At 53.6% G+C, this 18,838-nt stretch overlaps 1 protein-coding gene across 1 annotated transcript; it reads left to right on the top strand.

Annotated features, from left to right (window-relative positions):
- Window positions 1-10,388: 10,388 nt before the first annotated feature.
- Window positions 10,389-13,551, top strand: FZD10 (frizzled class receptor 10). The gene has a single exon (XM_077875235.1). It carries the CDS (start codon window positions 10,683-10,685, stop codon window positions 12,426-12,428), a length of 1,746 nt encoding a protein of 581 aa, XP_077731361.1. The 5' UTR covers window positions 10,389-10,682; the 3' UTR covers window positions 12,429-13,551.
- Window positions 13,552-18,838: the final 5,287 nt, after the last annotated feature.

The following is an 18,838-nucleotide window of genomic DNA, read 5'->3' as shown; positions in this document are numbered from 1 at the left end:
AAAGCATTTTTCAGCATTTCTAGCTCAAGCAGCACCGACCTGAGACAACTAAGTAAGTAGAGTTTACAATTCACTTTGCCAGGTTTAAAATTATCTGATTTTTTTCTACATTCTAAAACTGGAGTGTGGGTGGTCATTGTTTCCAATTTTGCTATACTGAGAGACTCTGTTAATATTTGATACGTCCCTGCCCTCATTCACACAAGTGCGAACCTGCATGAAGGCAGCCACGTGGCATCTGCCTCCCCACTGGCTGTCCACTCCCCAAAATGCCCTCAGGGGGGCCCCGGGCTGGGTGTGCAGGAGCCACTCAACGCACACGCACCAAACTGATGGGAACTGAGCTTGTTTTACCCTCTAAGAGCAGGACAGGAAGGAATCGGCGCCACGTGCAGCTGCGGTGATTTCCGTGGTGGTTTCCGTGGGAGGTGGGCCCTTTCCGATGAGGGAGAAGGTGCAACTCTGCCCGTTCTGTGGTCCTGAAGTCTTTCTCCCTGGTGACCTTTCGTGCATTCCCATGTTTCATGGCACCTGCTCATGTCAGACGGCACACAGCTGGTCCTACCAGAGGGCAGGGGGAGGGAGCAGAAACTATTCCCCGTATCCTTCCAAGCCTAGAATCTAGGATCTCAAATGCCCTGGTCTACAAAGTACAGCTTGTGGCTTTGTTTCCTTGCATGGCACCAAGCCCCTACACCCCACAAGGCATTGTGGTCTCATAGCTTCCTAACCCACATCAAAAGCAGTTTGCAATGATGCATTGGGCTCTATGAAACCTGAAGCCATAAGTGGGCCTGCTGTGAAGCTGGTAACGAAGCCACTCCTTGGGCCTGGTGGATATGCATCAAACTGCTAAAATATAGTGAAGTGAGCGTCTTCTTTCATGGAATCCTAGTGGCCTGATGTCCATCTTCCCCCCAGATACCTGTCCCAGCAGCTCTGTGTTTTAGCTGGGGAAGGGGTTCCCTGTGTGCCCTCAAGGGGGCATCAGCATGTGAAAAGCAGATCCTCCTGGTTTCAACCACACCCCCGCAAGCAGCCACTGGACCCCAGTGAGTAGCTCACCAAATAGCCATGCAGTAACCAAAAGATGGTGTCTGGGGGCTGTCTCCAAGGAAAATGTGTCTGTCGATCACTGTCACTCTGAGTTTACTGCCTTGAGCAGCGTCTGGAGGATGGAAGCCCTCTGAGGAGCCACTGTGGACCCTATGGATGCTCTCCTCCCTCACTGGCCAAGATCCTGCTTCCCCAGATATCTGCCCCCCTGTCCAGGGCTCCAGGAGCACATCCTAGCTGATCTGCACCAGACACAGTGCCCCAGCTTCACCCAAAGCTTCCTCCTTTCTATCCCAGACAGAGGAGGCTTTCTCAATGTAAGCCACATGGAACTGGTTTTTGTCACTTACTCACAGGACTTCGAACAAGTGCAGTGAATAGCGAGCACATCTACTAAGAGATACTGTCTTATATGGCAACCCTGTGCTAGACTCTGTGATATGCTTTTTTGAGGAATTATTTCATTTAAATCCTTTCAATGACCTCTTGAGGACCCAACTCTCCTCTTACAGAAAAGTAGAAGGTGCTCAGAAAGATTTAGGAAGACCTCTAAAGCCATCCTTAAGGTAGCCACTGGCTTTTGCATACGCTGGGGAAAGGGGAACCAGGTTTGGGGGATCTGTGTGCAAACTGGAAGAGGGAGCCCTCACTCCAGCAGAGGTGGCACCAGGATGCAGGGTTTCAGGGTGGGGGCAGTTTGCACACCTGGAGGGGGCCCTGGTTACCTCGCTCACACGTGGTGCGTCCAAGCCTGGAATGCCATCCTTCTGGGCACAGGGCCTCAGTCAGGGACCTAGGAGGACTTGAACCTACAGTAGCATATGCGTGAGTACACAGAGATGCAGCTCAAGGAACAGGCTGGCTGGGCAAGTCTGAAACCCATCGGGCAGGCTGGGAATCTCGGGTGGCAGCCGGATGTCCTCCTCCGGAAACTTAGGTCTTCCAATCTTTCACTCTCCCACCCCACTCTGGACGAGGCCGACCACATTGCTGAGGATGGTGATCTCCCAACTGTGGCTGTCCGTCACCTGGCGTGCACCAACCCAGAGACATGCAGTCCACAGCAAAGCCACAGCAACTGCCGCCTCTTCTTATCATGTCGCATGTAGGGTGTGGGGCTGGAGTCCCCACTCACCCCTCTGTCTGTTTCACCCCTGCCCCAGCAGCTCCTGAGTTCACTCCACGTGGCTGGGTGATCACATACAAGCCAAGCCCTGCAGCTCTGTCCCTGCAGAACCTACACTACCTGCCCTCCCCTTCCCTTACTGTCCTACCTGCAGGCTCTGGCATCCCTGTTGCTTCTGTCAGGCTCTGGAGGACAGGAGCAGGGAGCGGGGAGCAGTGGGGAGCAGGGCCTACTGTACTCAGGCTGCATGGAGCTGTGGAAGGATGAAAAACTTGAGCGGAGCTTCCTAGAAGGTTGAGGACCGTGCCTGGCCGGTGTCCCACGAGTGGGACTCAGTGTTGTGATCCGAACGCTGGTTCTACTTTTCCCATGTCCTCAAGCCTCCGTTCCTCCCACTGCCCATACCTGACGGAGCAGGGGAGACACCGCAACAGCCTGAAAGCATTTCTGACTTTTTTTTTTAAGATTTTATTTATTAATGAGAGACACGGGGGGGGAGAGAGAGAGAGAGAGAGAGAGGCAGAGACACAGGCAGAGGGAGAAGCAGGCTCCCTGCAGGGACCCTGACGTGGGACTCGATCCAGGGTCTCCAGGATCAGGCCCTGGGCTGAAGGCGGCGCTAAACCCCTGAGCCACCCAGGCTGCCCACATTTCTGACTCATAATCACTACCAAGTCTTTCAAGGTCATAGGAGAAAATAAATATTATCTAGTATTAATAGATAGGGGAGGGGCAAACAGATAAGACCCCTCTTCTGGCTGGGACCTTGGAACCAGTCCAGCCATATGGGTCCCTTCTCCGTGTGTCAGCAGGTTGCTGGCACAGCCTGTGTGTCTCCCAGCCATAGAGAGAGCACGACGTTTCATGTAGGACAGCAGTGAGGGAAAAAGTCATTTGTTGAATTATTGAGGAAACAGGAATTGGGCAGGCACAGTTCTCGATCCTAGGAACGCACAGAGGATCCAGCTTGGAAATCCAGCTCCACAGCTGGAGCATTTATATGGTTAGATTTTATATATAATAGGTATCGATGGGGGAGGGAAGGAAAAGGAGAGGAGAGAGAGAAAGACTGGCCGTGTGGGGGGAGGCTGAGCGTCCCTCCCCAGACTCACTGGCTCAGCTACAGAAGCGCGATTAGAAGCCTCCTCAAATCTTCCTGTAGGACAAACAGCAAAATGCAGGCGGGGACAGCAGAATTCTGTGTCCTCCCCTCTCCTGGACGTGGAGAAAAATGTGCTTTCTCACGGGAACTGCCATTTACAATGAGGGGTGCAGACAACAACTTGAATATGACTTTGATTCCTCACTGTGAAATAGGCACCCAAACTCGACTCTGTCAGCAAGGCCACGGGTCTGTGTCTCCGATCGTCGCCCGAGGGGAAGGAGAAAGGCCCCGAGAGGCCCCAGGAGCACCTGCCAGAGCTCTGTGACGGCGGCTGCCTGGACGCACGGGCAGGCCCGGCGGAGGGTCCGCACCCAGGCTGCGGCGCTGCTCCGGGTGGGCCCCTCAGCCGAGAGCCCTCTGGCTTGCCCACTGCTTACCCCGGGCAGGATGGGGCAGCCACCAGGGTGGGGTCTGCCGGAAAGGAGACTCGCAGGTGATGCTGTCAGTAAGCCCTGAGCCTTCTAGCGAGCCAAGACATGTTGAGGATTTGGACGAAGACAGCAGATTAACCCCAGCGCTGAGACACGATGAGCCCCACTCGGCTGACCCTGAGGTGCCAGACCCGTGTCTCGGTGCTTCGTGAGTGGTGTCACCTCAGCCTACCCCAGACTTATAAAGGGGGTACTGGTATCAGGCTCATTTTACAGCAAAGTTCAGGGAGGTTGAGTGACTTGCCTGAAGCCACACAGCCGAGGACAGGAATAAACCAACCACGCTAGTACCTCCCACGTGGTGTTTCCTCTGCCTCTTCCTCACCATTGGTGACTGCCAAGAATCCCTTCGAACCCAAGAGAGCAGAACATCAAGATCATAAGACAGTGGCAGACACATCCCAATCCTCCTGGCTGCTGACGTGACATGGGAACAGGGTCCCTGTTTGAACAGAAGGCTGTTCCCTTACAGAGCTCACTGTGAGGGGCCACGGCAGACAGAGCTGGGGGCCCGCCGCCAGTGGTAGCGCCCTGACCCTGCTGCCCGGCAACCAGATGGCCCTGGCCAAGTTGCTTGGGCTCCAAAGGCCCCAGTTCCTCATCTCTAAATCGGGCATCTCCCCTGGATAGGTCCCACAGGGTGCCATAAGTCACCCCACAGGAGAGGCTCAGCCACTGCCGGCACTTGTACATGCTCAGTGGGCTTCTCCCACTTGCTAGCATTTTCATTATTCATGTACACGGATGTCCCCTTGTGTCATTCTGGTCCTGGTTATCTCTCAACGTTGCCCCGACCTTTTGCCGACACTGTGGTGCTGCATGGGATCCCAGTGATGCCTGCACGGTGGCCGTGGCGGTGGCGGTGGCGGTGTTAGAAGTGTTCCCCATGTCCTGGGGGGCTGGAGCCCTACTGATGCCTGTTTTACAGCTGAGAAGACTGAAGCCCGAGGCCTGAAGGACCTGTCCCTGGGTCATGTGGTGGAAGGTGGTGGAGGAGCTCGACTCCCAGCCCACGGGGTTCCCCACCTTCACTGAGGGGCTGCCCTGTGTTTGGCCACGTGGTCTCACGCTCCACCAACACAAGTCGGAAGTGGGAATGCGGGGCCCCTCTTGCTTCTTTCTGAGGCAGGACCAGGCCGGAGGGCGTCCCCTGCTCTGTCCCTCAGGGGATGGTCTCCCTGTTTAATCTCCTTCTGTCACCTGTGCAGGGGCAGCAAGCCCGTGGGGGGCTGACCCCTTCCCTGGCTCCCATGTGATGGCCCTGCTCCAGGGGACAGGCCATGAAAGACTGCAGGGTTGGGGGTGACACAGAAAGGAAACAGATGGGAACGTGAGTAATTAAATCAATATATCCCAAATACAAGACGGGATGGGGGTGGGGGGCTGGGGGCGGGAAAGCCAAACAATTAGGACCAAAAATGAAGTTTGAACTCATCATTTTGGCTTCATTTCCAAAAAATTGTCCCTTGAAGCTGCATGGATTCTAAATGCAACAACAACAAAAAAAACATAACAAAACTCTGGAATAAAACATGCAACGCAAGCACTAGAATCTCTTTTGTTTCATTTCTCTGGGATTCTGTGATTTCTTTTTTCATATATATAATTCCGCTTCAAAAAACCCCACAAAAACAAAAACAACAAAAAAAGCAGTCCCATATAAGAAGAATAGGTTTAGGTACTTTTTTTATAGGGGTGGGTCCTGTTGCAGGTTAAGGGTCAATTTGTTTGTGTTTTGGGGCAGGCATGCGCTAAGTCTTTCCTATATTTTAAACAGATAATGTCCTTGTAATTTGGGAGCACTTACATGAAGGCTGGCTTTGTCTCTTTTTTCAGGATGCCTGCTGCTGCCGCCCTCCTGTTGAAAAAGAAATACTGTACCTTTAAATTAGGAGGTTCCGAATAATCACCGCTGGGCAGTGAAAAGACTAATGTGCTGTGGAGAACAAGGAGTTTAATCTAATTTAGTTGGAGGGTGTCTGTCTGCGGTGTTGTTTTTTTGGAGTGTGGGAATAGCAGAGAGAAGCTGCCCCCTTGAATGGTCCCTCCTACGCCAGAAGCAGTGGGGAGCCCCGTAGACGCCAGTGATCCAAAGCCGGCCCTTGAAAGGGGGATTAGAGGCATGCTCTGATTTGCAATTCACACTAATGCACCCCGTGGAACCTCTGGTAATATTTCAAACCACATTTCAGGGGACGTGGCCTTAAAATAACTGCCTAAATTGTGCTGAACTAACCCACTACATGCCAGTCATCCATTTTATGATGTGCATGCGTTAGTGGCTGCGGTCCCCACCCCACACCCCAATTCGCATCTTACAAACGAGTGTTTTTAGGTGTCCTTAGAACTTTTGTGCCTGTTGCATTTGCTGGCGTCGGTTCCCCCCTGGCACAGACTAGTATGTTTTCCCTGAGTAAGGATCACTTCAGAGGACGGAAGGTGTTTTCTTTCGAGAAAAATGAAGTGGAGTGGACAGGGTAACTGGTGCTCTTGGGCAGTTAGAAATAGAATTTTCCCTGCCTGCTTTTTTTTTTTTTTTTTTTAAATCAGATAATAAGTTTCTGCAGAAGTGTACCACAGGATGAGGTCAAGGCAATAGTGCCTCTTGGGTATCACAGACCCCTCTGCCTGTCGGGCAATATCAGCACATAGACCACATTTTCATCTTATTGGGAAGCAAAACTGGGATGCCCGATGAAATACACATATCAATGACGTTGGGAGATAAAAGAGCATAACCGGCGTTTCACGGGATCACCAAACCCAAACTTGCCCAGAGAAAGCATCCAAGCCAGAGCCCACCACCAGGCACCGGGACTGCCTGAGCCACGCTGTATCTGAAACCTCCCCCAAGACTATCCTATTTCTTTCCACGGGCTTTGCTGATACTCTACAACTTTACTCTTGCGATTAGCCTGTAACGTGCAAAGTCTCTGCTTTAATTTCTTTCTCTTGCTGAAAGTGTCAGTGCTTTTATCTTAAAGAGATTATGTGGGTTTTCTCTAATCTCATTTCAGAGAGCCAAGCACAGTGCCTATAATTTCCACTGACTATAACATAATAAGAAGAGATACAACTTTGATTTTTAGCAATATCCATGTCAAAGAATTTCATACTTCGGCCTCTGCTAGGGTGGGATGTCACTGCCATTCTTTCAAGTCTCTTCCATCCAAAAATATTTAGGTATTGTTCAAAACACTGCCTGACTTCAGAAATAGTCCCTTTCAGAAAACCTTCTACTTTTCTGGGTAAGCATTTGCAAGAACTTGAAGGTGGCTTGTGTTTAAGAGTAGCTCTCCGATATTTTTTTTAGGTGGTTGGGGTAAAAAAAAAAAAAAGAAAAAAAAAAAAGAAAAAGAAGTAGTATTCCTTAACCCTGCAAGTTATTTGAAATCATGTTTGATTATAAAGTTTCACTAAAAACCTTTGCTCAAAATTTTAGAGGCCTAATAAGATTTCCATTAATTTAAACATATCACTATTCCCAGGACAGCCCCAAATGCTTTCTTTTGCCTCTTTCATCCATGGTTAAATATGTAAATAAAATGTCTAAAGTCATTCTTCAAAGAAGACAAAGGAAAAAAGAGCTGAGGGGAAAGACAGCCATAAAATTCCTCCCAATTCTCCATAACATTTGCCAGAGGGGGGCCGGTTGCCAGCCAGGGCCGAGCAGCAGGGGACCCCGCTGCTCCTTACAATCACACATCTCAAATCCCACACACAGGAAAAAAATAAAATAAAATATCTTTTCAGCTGGAGCCATCAAAAGGCCCTTTTCATTTATTAGTTACAGAGTTATCTTGCAGTTGCTCATTTCTCAGAGCCCTCATTTTTCTATAATAATGTCTATTTGTTGGTTTCCGCCTCAGCTGGGCAGCGCAGAGCACTTCTGCAGACATTTTTATAAAAACGAGGGAAGAAAGCAATCTGAAGTGGTTATAGCTAAAATAATGGGTCTGAACATGGCTGAATTAAAATGGCACATAAAAGATCAATTAGGACGCACTTTCTCAAATAGCTCACGCCCACTCCTGGCGTTTGGTGCTTTCCTTTGCGTCCACGGTTTCTGAGGGAGAGAAACAAAAAGGAAAAAAGACAAAATGGTGCCAATGGAGGACTCTGGCAAGGAAAATTCTGAAGAAGCCAAGTGATATCTGCTAAACTTTGTTTAACTTGAAGTTTTTGAAAATAAGTCACTAAACAAAACCAAACAAAAGGCATAAGGAAAATGGCAGTCTTTAAAAAAATGTTTTTGTTTTGTTTTGTTTCTTAACTTGAGAAATAATAACACGGTTGAAGGTGGTTGTTCTGATGGCATTAGTGTCTACCTTCTTTTCCATCAACTGGCTTACTCCAGCATCTTCCAACACCCTACAGTGAGAGTCAGGGACAGTGATTCAAGAACAGCTGTACAAACCTGCCTATTAGTAATTCTAGGATCCTGAGCAAGCCCCAGCCTCAGTCTTCTGGGTGTTGGATGGATGGATGGATGGATGGATGGATGGATGGATGGGTGGGTGGGTCACGGGCATGTGGGTGGGTGAATGGTGGATAGGCGGTGTATGGGTGGATGGATGGTTAGGTGGATGGATGGATGACAGATGAACAGATGAATAGTTGGTGAGTGGATGGTGGATAGGTAGTGGATGAGTGGATGGAAGGATGGGTGGATGGTGGTTAGGTGGATGGATGGATGGATGGATGGATGACAGACGAACAGATGAATAGTCAGTGTGTGGATGGTGGGTAGATGGTGGATGGGTGGGTGGATGAATGTGTGTGTGTGTGCATGTATGTACCTATGGATGGATGATGGGTAGGTGGGTAGATGGGTAAGTGTGTGGGTGGCTCGATAGGTGGATGGGTGGTTGCATGCATGGGGGATGGACAGATGGATGGTGTGGTTGGGTGGAAGGGTAGGTAGATATGTGAGATCTCCCAAGTCTCTTACAGATGTAAAATAGTACCATTTGTCTTAATTAAAAGCCAATCTTCTAAAAAGCCTTCTTAGAGGAAGTGCCCCACTTCTGCCACTGCTTACAAAAAAGCTTCCCGTGGGAGGAGGAGTGCCTGGCAGTAGCCTCTCCTTCCTGGGCGCTCCTCGAGGTAGCTGGCAACACCCGCAGCGTTTCCCTTGCGGGGATTCATTCAGCCCTTCCAAAACGGGGTGCAGGGCAACGAGCCTGAGGGAGCGACACCGTCCCCAGGGACGTCTGCCCACAGGGCACACCTCTCCACTGTCGACCTCTCCTCCGCCGGCCGGCCCTCCTACTGCCCCCTCCGTACGCGATCCCGGGAGTCCCAGAAACGTAAAAAGGTCCTGACCGCGAGGGCGTCTAAGAGGAGAGAGACCCCGCCACCTCCCAGGGGACTCGTTTATTTAAGGGCTACTACCCCGGGATGCTAGGTGAGGCGCTCTGCACGTTCTGTTGGAGACAAGGAGGGGTCTGGGCGCCCACCCCGCACACCCAGTGCAGTAGGCCGGCGGGGTCGTTGAGCCCCAGCTGACTTTGTCACAAACTGGCTCCGGGGTAAGGGAGGGTCGGGGTGGAAGGGGACGCTCCTTCGCCTTGAGGAGCCTCCGCGCGAGCCGGCGCCGCGACCTGCCGCCCCCAGCTCCGCAGCCGCTGACGGGTCTGCAGCCCAGGAGGGCGCAGGCAGGGCCGATCACTCGCCGAATAATATAAATAGCCGACGAGCGAATGACTTCCTATAATAAATAAACTCAGCCGCCCACAAGGCATCAGCGGCCCTGCCCGGCGAGAGGCCCCTCCGCCCCGCGGCCCCGTTGGGGGCGGGGGTCATCCCCCAGGCCCGGCCCCCACTTCCCGAGGGAGAGGGCGGTAACACCCCAGCGCCCCAGGAGGCTGCCCTCGTCTCCCCCGGCCCGCCTTTCCCGCGGAGACCTCGGAGGAGCGGCCCTAAAACTCAGGATTCCCTCGGCCCCTCCCCCGCCCTAAGCTCTTCTCTTTGAAATTTCAAAGAAAACCACTCCCTGGAGCCGGGGCCGGGGCGGGGGCCGGGGCCGGGGCCGGGGGCGCAGGCCTGGCGACTCCCGGGCCTCGGGAAGATGCGGGCAGGTTTACAAGGCGAGGGGCCACTTTATGGCCGGGGCTGTAAAACGCCGGCCCCGCCTCTCTTCGAGAGCGCCCTCGCCCGGGGCCCACCGTCAAGGCGAAGGAGGACGCGTCTCGCCCCCCGCCGCGGACCACCAGCCCGCGCCCCCGGCCCGTCCCGGAGCTTCCGCGATGCGGGCCCTTGGGCGCCCGGGGCCGCGGGGCTTCCCGGGGCGGGGGCGGGGGCGGGCGCGGGGGCGCGGGGGGTCCGACCGGCGGGGGCGGGCGCCGGGCCGGCTTTCTCATGCAAAGCGGCGGCGGCGGCGGCGGCGGGGACGGGGGCGGGGGCGGGGGCGGGGCGCGCTCCCGGGGGCGGGGCCTGTCGCCGCCCGGCCGCGCTCCCCCCTCGCCTTTTGCGCGTCTTCTCCGCCCGGGACGCGCGGCGCCGAGCAGCTGCGGCCCGGCCCGGCGAGGCCGGCGCGGGAGGGAGGAGCGGCCGCCAGCCCGCTGGCCACGGTGCGCCCGCCCGCCCGCCCGCCCCCGGCCTCCCGGACGCGCCACCGGGGCGCTCGCGGAAGAGCCCAAAGTTTGCCGCGGCCGGGGAGTCGCCGCCCGCCGGGAGCCCCGGCCCCGCAGCGCTTCCCGGTATCGTTGGCCAACTTTGCTCACCCCCCGCCCGCGGCCCCCGCCTCGCGGAGGCCGGGGGCGCGGAGCGCAGCGCTCCGGCCGGCGGGGCGGGCATGGGCGGGGGCCGGAGCGGGGACGGGGAGCCGGGGCCCGTGGCCCGAGCGGGGCAGCGTCGGCGCTGAGCGGAGCGGACCTCCCCGCCGGGCACCTCCGACGCCAGCATGCCGCGCCCGGGCCCCCGCCTGTGGCTGGTCCTGCAGGTGATGGGTTCGTGCGCCGCCATCAGTTCCATGGACATGGAGCGTCCGGGCGACGGCAAGTGCCAGCCCATTGAGATCCCGATGTGCAAGGACATTGGCTACAACATGACCCGCATGCCCAACCTGATGGGCCACGAGAACCAGCGCGAGGCCGCCATCCAGCTGCACGAGTTCGCGCCGCTGGTGGAGTACGGCTGCCACGGCCACCTCCGCTTCTTCCTGTGCTCGCTGTACGCGCCCATGTGCACCGAGCAAGTCTCCACCCCCATCCCTGCCTGCCGGGTCATGTGCGAGCAGGCCCGGCTCAAGTGCTCCCCGATCATGGAGCAGTTCAACTTCAAGTGGCCCGACTCGCTGGACTGCAGCAAGCTCCCCAACAAGAACGACCCCAACTACCTGTGCATGGAGGCGCCCAACAATGGCTCGGACGAGCCCTCCCGGGGCTCAGGCCTGTTCCCGCCGCTCTTCCGGCCGCAGCGGCCGCACAGCGCGCAGGAGCACCCGCTCAGGGACGCGGGCCAGGGGCGCACCAGCTGCGACAACCCGGGCAAGTTCCACCACGTGGGGAAGAGCGCGGCGTGCGCGCCGCTCTGCACGCCCGGAGTGGACGTGTACTGGAGCGGCGGCGACAAGCGCTTCGCGGTGGTCTGGCTGGCCGTCTGGGCGGTGCTGTGCTTCTTCTCCAGCGCCTTCACCGTGCTCACCTTCCTCATCGACCCGGCCCGCTTCAGGTACCCGGAGCGCCCCATCATCTTCCTCTCCATGTGCTACTGCGTCTACTCCGTGGGCTACATCATCCGCCTCTTCGCTGGCGCCGAGAGCATCGCCTGCGACCGGGACAGCGGACAGCTCTATGTCATCCAGGAGGGGCTGGAGAGCACCGGCTGCACCCTTGTCTTCCTGGTCCTCTACTACTTCGGCATGGCCAGCTCGCTGTGGTGGGTGATTCTCACACTCACCTGGTTCCTGGCTGCGGGCAAGAAGTGGGGCCATGAGGCTATCGAGGCCAATAGCAGCTACTTCCACCTGGCAGCCTGGGCCATCCCGGCCGTGAAGACCATCCTGATCCTGGTGATGCGCCGGGTGGCTGGGGACGAACTCACCGGCGTGTGCTATGTGGGCAGCATGGACGTGAACGCCCTCACCGGCTTCGTGCTCATCCCACTGGCCTGCTACCTCATCATCGGCACTTCCTTCATCCTGTCCGGCTTCGTGGCACTCTTCCACATCCGGAGGGTGATGAAGACCGGTGGGGAGAACACGGACAAACTGGAGAAGCTCATGGTGAGAATCGGGGTCTTCTCGGTGCTTTACACCGTGCCGGCCACCTGTGTGATCGCCTGTTACTTTTACGAACGCCTCAACATGGAGTACTGGAAGATCCTAGCCACGCAGCACAAGTGCAAAATGAACAACCAGACCAAAAGTCTGGACTGTGTGATGGCTGCGTCCATCCCAGCGGTGGAGATCTTCATGGTGAAGATCTTCATGCTGCTGGTGGTGGGCATCACCAGCGGCATGTGGATCTGGACATCGAAGACCCTGCAGTCCTGGCAGAATGTTTGCAGCCGCAGGTTCAAGAGAAAGAGCAGGAGGAAACCTGCCAGCGTGATCACCAATAGTGGGATTTACAAAAAAGCCCAGCATCCCCCAAAAACCCACCTCGGAAAATATGAGATCCCTGCACAGCCTCCCACGTGTGTGTGAACTGGCTTCTGGGGGAGGCCGGCGTGGAAAACCTTCCCAGACAGGATACAATGGCAATCAGAGCCAAAACGTGGTGCTTTTCCTGGTTGGTTGTTTTTTTGTTTTGTTTTGTTTTGTTTTTTTAATAAAAGTAAAAGAAAAAAGTTTTTACTCTTAAATTCAGGATACTGTGGTACGCTCAAAGTAAAAATGTGCTTACAGGGTTTTTTGTTTTGTTTTGTTTTGTTTTCGGAAGGAGAGCTCCTCAATTAAGTAGCCTCTCGTGTAACTAATTTGTGGTAAAGTAGTTGGTTCAGCCCCCAGAAGAAAACTTTTGTTTAGAAGCTTCCATAAATACATACTGTGTGTTTGAGTTGGCTTTGTTACCCATTTACAAGTCAGAGGAGAGATGGCTTCTTTGTACATTGAAGAACTTTTGCTGGGAGCATTGGGGGGGGGGGGGAGAAAGAGAGAGGCGAAGTGGGTCTCCGGCAGGAGCCATCCTAGGGACCCACCCCCAGGAAGGCTGTGTGTGGGACAGCAGCTTCTGTGCAGACAGGAAGAAAGGGGAACCCTGACAATTTAGCACACTCCAGTGGATTTGGAGTCACTTAAAATAGACTCCAGCCTCTAGCCTTCACAAATGGTCTTTCTCCAAGACAGAAACTTCCACCAAACCTAACATTTGCAAATGCAAACAATGTGCAATACATTTCTTCCCTCTTTCCGTTAAAATGAAAAGAGAAACAAGTATTTTGCTGTACATAAAGACAACAAAAGAAATCCCAACAAAAGCACGGAGAGGCCCAGCCCTCAGAAACCCTCTAGTGTTACATTTTGTGGCTTTTTAATGGAAACCAAGCCAATGTTATACACGTTTGGACTGATTTGTGGAAAGGAGGTGGGGGGGGAGGGAAGAAAGATCATTCAAAAGTATCCAAAGGGCTTATTGACTCTTTCTATTGTTAAACAAATGGTTTCCATGAATAGCTCAAGAAGCACTAGACAAGTCTACATTATTCTCCCCACCATCCCAGGGAAGAGTGGTCCTGCTTGTGTATATTTGTAATATATGATATTTTTCATGCTCCACTATTTTATTAAAAATAAAATATGTTCTTTAGTTTGCTGCTGGTGCCTTGTACATTGTGAGGTTTTCCTTCCCTGAGTGTGGAGAGAGCAGAGCAAACTTTATACCCCTGCTAGCTTTGCAAGCAAATCCTGAGTGTGCATCTCTATCTAGAGATTACTGGCTATCCATATGAAATGGCAGATGGGCGGATTCCAAAGTTTGCAGGATAATTTAGTTTCGAGTTTCTATGGAATGACATGCAGGAAACATGGAAACATGGAAAGCTGGACACTGTTTGCCGTGACTCTTGGTGGCTGGATGTGAGGGCCTGGCTGTAGACATACTTCATCAGGGAATGCCTGGGCTACTCAGTGTGGGTAAATCCTGGAGAACCTGGATCAGCTTTGGGTGAGATCTCCCGGGAATGGGGCCAGCGAAGTCAGAGAATTCAATCAGGGTAGCGTTCGGTGGGCCTGCTGGGATCAGATTGTACCTAGACAGGGTTCTGTGCATCCGCTCCAAGTGTGTTCTGCTCTGTGGCAAGTCGAGGACAGGTTTACAAAGCAGAATATAGACCTGGACAGGATAAAATATCTGCTAAGGATGGCGAGTCTGTGAACTTAGTTCATCTCCTGTTTTTACGTGGGGAGCCCTGGAGCTGTAGAGACCCAAATTGGGCCCCAGTTCAAGGTCAGAGGCTCAGCAAAATTCAGGTCCGGATACGAAGGATTGCAAGGCACAGTCCAGACCTACAGTCGTGGGAAATCAGCAGGATCAACCAGGCTGTCCGCAGGGTTGTGCTGTCAGGCTCGCAGCTGAATGAACAGCCCTTAAGAATTTTGAAAATGTACTAAGCACTTGATGGACAGAAGCCTGCGGTCAGGGCAGCCTCTTTCCTGACGAGGGTATTCAGGAGGTAAGCCTGGTGGTCTCACATGACACCAGAGCTGAGCAAAGGGATGGGCCGATCTGTGGGGACCACCTCAACTGGTCTGTGTATGGCTTTAGCCTGCCAGAGCAAAGTCCCTGGGTGGTTTGGTATCAAGGTCAAAAAACACCAGCTAAATAAGGCAAAGTAATTTAAGATAAAATCCAGAATAGCCTTCAGTGCACTAAAAAGGGGGGAAATGGTTTAAGAAATGCCCACAAATAAAAACCTATCTGTTGATTGTTCCTGCTTGGCCCCCCTAAGACCATCCGGGGATATTGATATATGGATGTAGGTATGCTTGTAATGCTCTCTTTGGGTGACTCAGGAAAAAGAAAACTTACATGCTTGGAGCAGAACTTTGAAAAATCTAGAAGGATAGCAGGACCTGCTGCTGTGTGGATGCATCAGAGCTGAATATGATGCCCCAAGCTCTCAATTGTGAGCTCACTGGACTAATCAGCCACCTAGCACGCACCCGTGTGCAGGCATGTGGGCTGCAGACCGCAGGATCCGGAAGACCTAAGTGGGACGGCACACAGAAGCACCTCTGCTGTTCCTTGTCTAGAATGTGTTTCCGTGTGGGACACACACACCCCCACCCCCAAAGCTACAGGGAGCCTGTTCACAAATGTCCAGGGATTTTACCATATGGTCGGGGCAGGTGCATGGGGCCTCGCCTCTGCCACTGATAATACCCGTAGCAGCAGAAGGGCGCTTTCTCTAGGAGCCACAACCTGACCCATGATTGCATACAGATGATTTGTGAATTTTAGGAGAAGTATCAAAGCTCGGATAAATCTGCAAACACCTCTGCTAACTCAGGACTTCCACAGGATTTATAGATTGCCTTTATAGGGAGATTTCTCAGCCTCAGCACCTTAGCTCCGGGGAAATGGAAACCCGCTTCAGGTGACAGATCCCGGAGGTGAGGTCATAGTTAGAAGCCCGGTTCAGAAGGTGACTGTCCAGAGTCACACTGCAGGCTGTCCCTGGGTATTTCTTCCTTTGGCACCCAGCCACTCACCACCTCCTCCATGCCAGGGCCCAGGAAACGGGGCAACTGCCCCTGGCTCTTGGCTTCAAGGTCACCACCACTGGTGCGGGAGACCCACACTGTGGTAAAGAGGCTTGTGGGCAGCACATCTTCCACACGCTTCTATTTTGAGTGGGGGAGGCTTCCCAAAGGTGGCTCAAAATGCACAGAAGGCAGAAGATCCCACACGAATAGTGTCGTGGCAAGGTGGTGTTGAGGGGACATGTTGATGGCTGGAGCAGAAGTTATGAACAGGGCATCGAAGTGTCCACGCATTCCTAGCCGGTGCCTGGAACCTATCCTAGGCCTCGGGGTGGCATTTATCACAATGAAATCGGTCCAGCAGACCCTTGGGAGCACTTCCTGCATGCTGATGGCTTTACAGGCTTGTCTCCTCTAATTATTGCTCAGGTGCTCTTATCAGCCCCACTTTACCCTGAGGCCCAGAGAGATTCAGTAAATTCCCAGGGTCACATAGCAAGTACACATTAGAGCCAGGACAGGAACCAGGGGTCTGGTCGTAGATCCTGGACCACTGACTAGATCAGTAATTGCTGGATGAGGAAGTGATAGTGGAGCACCGATGCTGGTTCCCAGGCTAAACAGTTTATGTATTTCTTTTTTTTTTTTAATTTTTTTCATTTATTTATGATAGTCACAGAGAGAGAGAGAGAGAGAGGCAGAGGGAGAAGCAGGCTCCATGCACCGGGAGCCCGATGTGGGATTCGATCCCGGGTCTCCAGGATCGCGCCCTGGGCCAAAGGCAGGCGCCAAACCGCTGCGCCACCCAGGGATCCCGGCTAAACAGTTTAATGTACTCATTCAATCTACTGACACGCTCTGGCGGTACTATTCTCATCCCCATCTTACTGATGAGGACGATGGACCACAGAGAAGTCAAGACACGAACACAAGGTCATGCAGGTAGTGAGCAGGGCCCAGAATGTGAGCCCGGCCATGTGGCTCCAAACCCACACTCCTGAATACTAGCTAGCCCCTCACCTCTCTGGATGGTTCTAAGGACTCTGTGTGTGGAGTACTTTGGACTTCACGGCGGCTGTGCCATCCCTGTGCTATGAGCAGGGGTCACAGGGCACACTGGCACAGAATACAGATGACCTTGCTGGCTTGGAGGACAGAGGGGAGGGGCTGTGGCAAACTGCCTTCTGCAGTAGTCAGAGAGTGAGCAGAAAAGTGGGTACTCAGAGCCAGGGCAGCAGGGCTAGGGTCAGGCCGAGACAGGCCAGGGGGATGCACAGTCAGGGGTGGCCCCCATTCTGACCTAAGGGGTCAGGCAGCCTTCACCAAGACAGCAGGAAGGAAACAGAAAAGGGCCAGGTGCCCTGTGTTGCTGGAGAATGGAAGATGGACACAGGTTAGGCATGTTGTGTCCGAGGGGCCTCTGATCCCTCCTGGGGGAGGTCGGTGTGCAGGCCAGGAAGGAGGCTGGAGGCACAGGTGGATGTCTGGAAACAGTCAGATTGGAGGAGAGTGGGGAGGGTGGAGAGTGGAGGGGGTAGGAAGTAGGAAATGGTGGGGAGGAAGGCAGAGAGAGAATGGAAGAGGAGGAGGGCAGAGGGGGCAGGAAGGAGGAGGAAGGGGGAAGAGGAAGAGGGGAGGGGAGGAGGAAGGGAGAGGAGGTGAGGAAGAAGAGAGGGAGGGAGGAGGGAGAGGGGAAGAGGGAGAGGGAGGAGGGAGAGGGAGGAGGGATAAGGAGGGAAGGGAAGAAGGAAGAGGGAGGAAGAGGGGGAAGAGGGGAAAGAGGAAGAGAGGAGTGGGGAGGGGGGAGGAGGGAGGGCAGGGAAGGAAGAGGAGGCCTCAGCAGGAGCTTGAGGAGGAGCAGTCCCCTAACTGCTGTCCCCTCACTGTCACAGTAGAGGAGTGCAGGTTATGTGATGGTCTCATCTGCAGGCCAGTGGGAATAGTGAGGTAGAGGGAGGTAAGGGGTAAGGGGTGCTGGGGGGTGGACACTCCAGAATGGCTCCCCGCTCCCCTGCTGAGCCTGGAGCATTCACTCTGCTCTTTCCTTCAACCCTTGGGCCATCCAGGCAGCCTTGAAATCCAGTCCTCCACCCTCCACCAGCGCCTGTGGGGATGCCGCTTCAGAAGAAAACAGAAAATAAGCCAAGAAGTATTCTCGAAACTGTAGATATTATCCTATTTCCCATATTATTTCCCTAAAAGGAAGAGAGGAGGACATAAAGGAACAGAAGAAGGGGGCACCTACCCCTCACGGGGGTGAGGATATACTATAGTTTGGGGCTGAGTGCCGTCTCCCCCCTATCTTGCCCTGGTTTCCAGTGTGATTTGGCCCTTGGACCAGCCGCTGGGCTTTCCTGCCTCTGTGTCTCCCTCCATAAAATGGAGGTGCTGTTGGTGCCTCCCTCACTAGGCGCTCAGGGTCCTGAGTGATCAACTTTATCAGCCTGTGTTTGTACAACCGTCCAGAGACGGCATCCGCTCCCATGTGCACGGCACTCGCAAGACCAGGTAGGGCAAACACCACACGAATGCTGCTGGTATGATGCTCGCTGTCCCTCCCTCCCCCACAAAGTTAAACCCAGCATGCTAATGAGTAATGGTCTTTAAAAAGAAAGAGGCTTTTTTCTGTTTTTTGTTTTTGGGATTTTTCTTTTTTTAAGAGAAACACTTTCCCAAAGCTGTGTTCAGGTTACACAGAATACCCACTGATCTTTCAAGTTGAAAAGGCAGGCACAGTGTCTCTGTGGTGGTGGAGAATATGCTCTGTCTTCCTCTTTGAACACAATAACATCACACTCACTTCGCAGGGAATCAGACCTCATGCGCGGACACCTCTGTACGCAAATACGCGGAGATGGCTATAATGTGCCGATGGAGGAAACGCGGCCAGACTTCAGGGAAACTCGCTGAACACGCTCCGGCAACATAGTGTGGAGTGTTTTTTAATGTTTTATTAAGAGTGTGAAGGCCAAACCAGAGGGAGGAGGGAAGGAGGCGTTTGAAATCCGTACAGATTAAGTTTCCACTGCTGGGGTGAGCCTTCGTAATTGGGGACTCAAACAGTCCCGCCCCTGGGAAGGTGATGCTCCCAGACCCCACACAATATCCACAGCCGAGGCAGACTTCTCCAAAGTCCCAGAGTTTCGCTTTGTTATTAGAAGACTTTTTTTTTTTTTTTTTTTCAGGGCGGAGGGTGGATACCAAGCTCGCATCCAGAGGGCTTCAGGTTAAATACCCCCTTCCATTGCACACGAAGGGACTGCTGCCATCGGTGCCTTCAAGGAGCACTGTGATGATGGATGAGATGCACTCAGGTGCTCTCTGACGACTGGTGGTCTCTCCCAACAGATGTCCTCAAAGGGAGCACTTTATGGCGTGTGGGGGAATATTAGCACTAAAAAAGAGAGAGAGAG

This window comes from Canis aureus, chromosome 27 (assembly GCF_053574225.1).
Source record: "Canis aureus isolate CA01 chromosome 27, VMU_Caureus_v.1.0, whole genome shotgun sequence".
Lineage (NCBI taxonomy): Eukaryota > Metazoa > Chordata > Mammalia > Carnivora > Canidae > Canis > Canis aureus.
Note: the sequence above shows the minus strand (reverse complement) of the source record. Positions and strands in the feature narration are given on the sequence as shown.

Coding starts and splice junctions, on each gene's coding strand:
- FZD10 (XM_077875235.1), top strand. CDS start 10,683: ATGCCGCGCCCGGGCCCCCGCCTGTGGCTGGTCCTGCAGGTGATGGGT.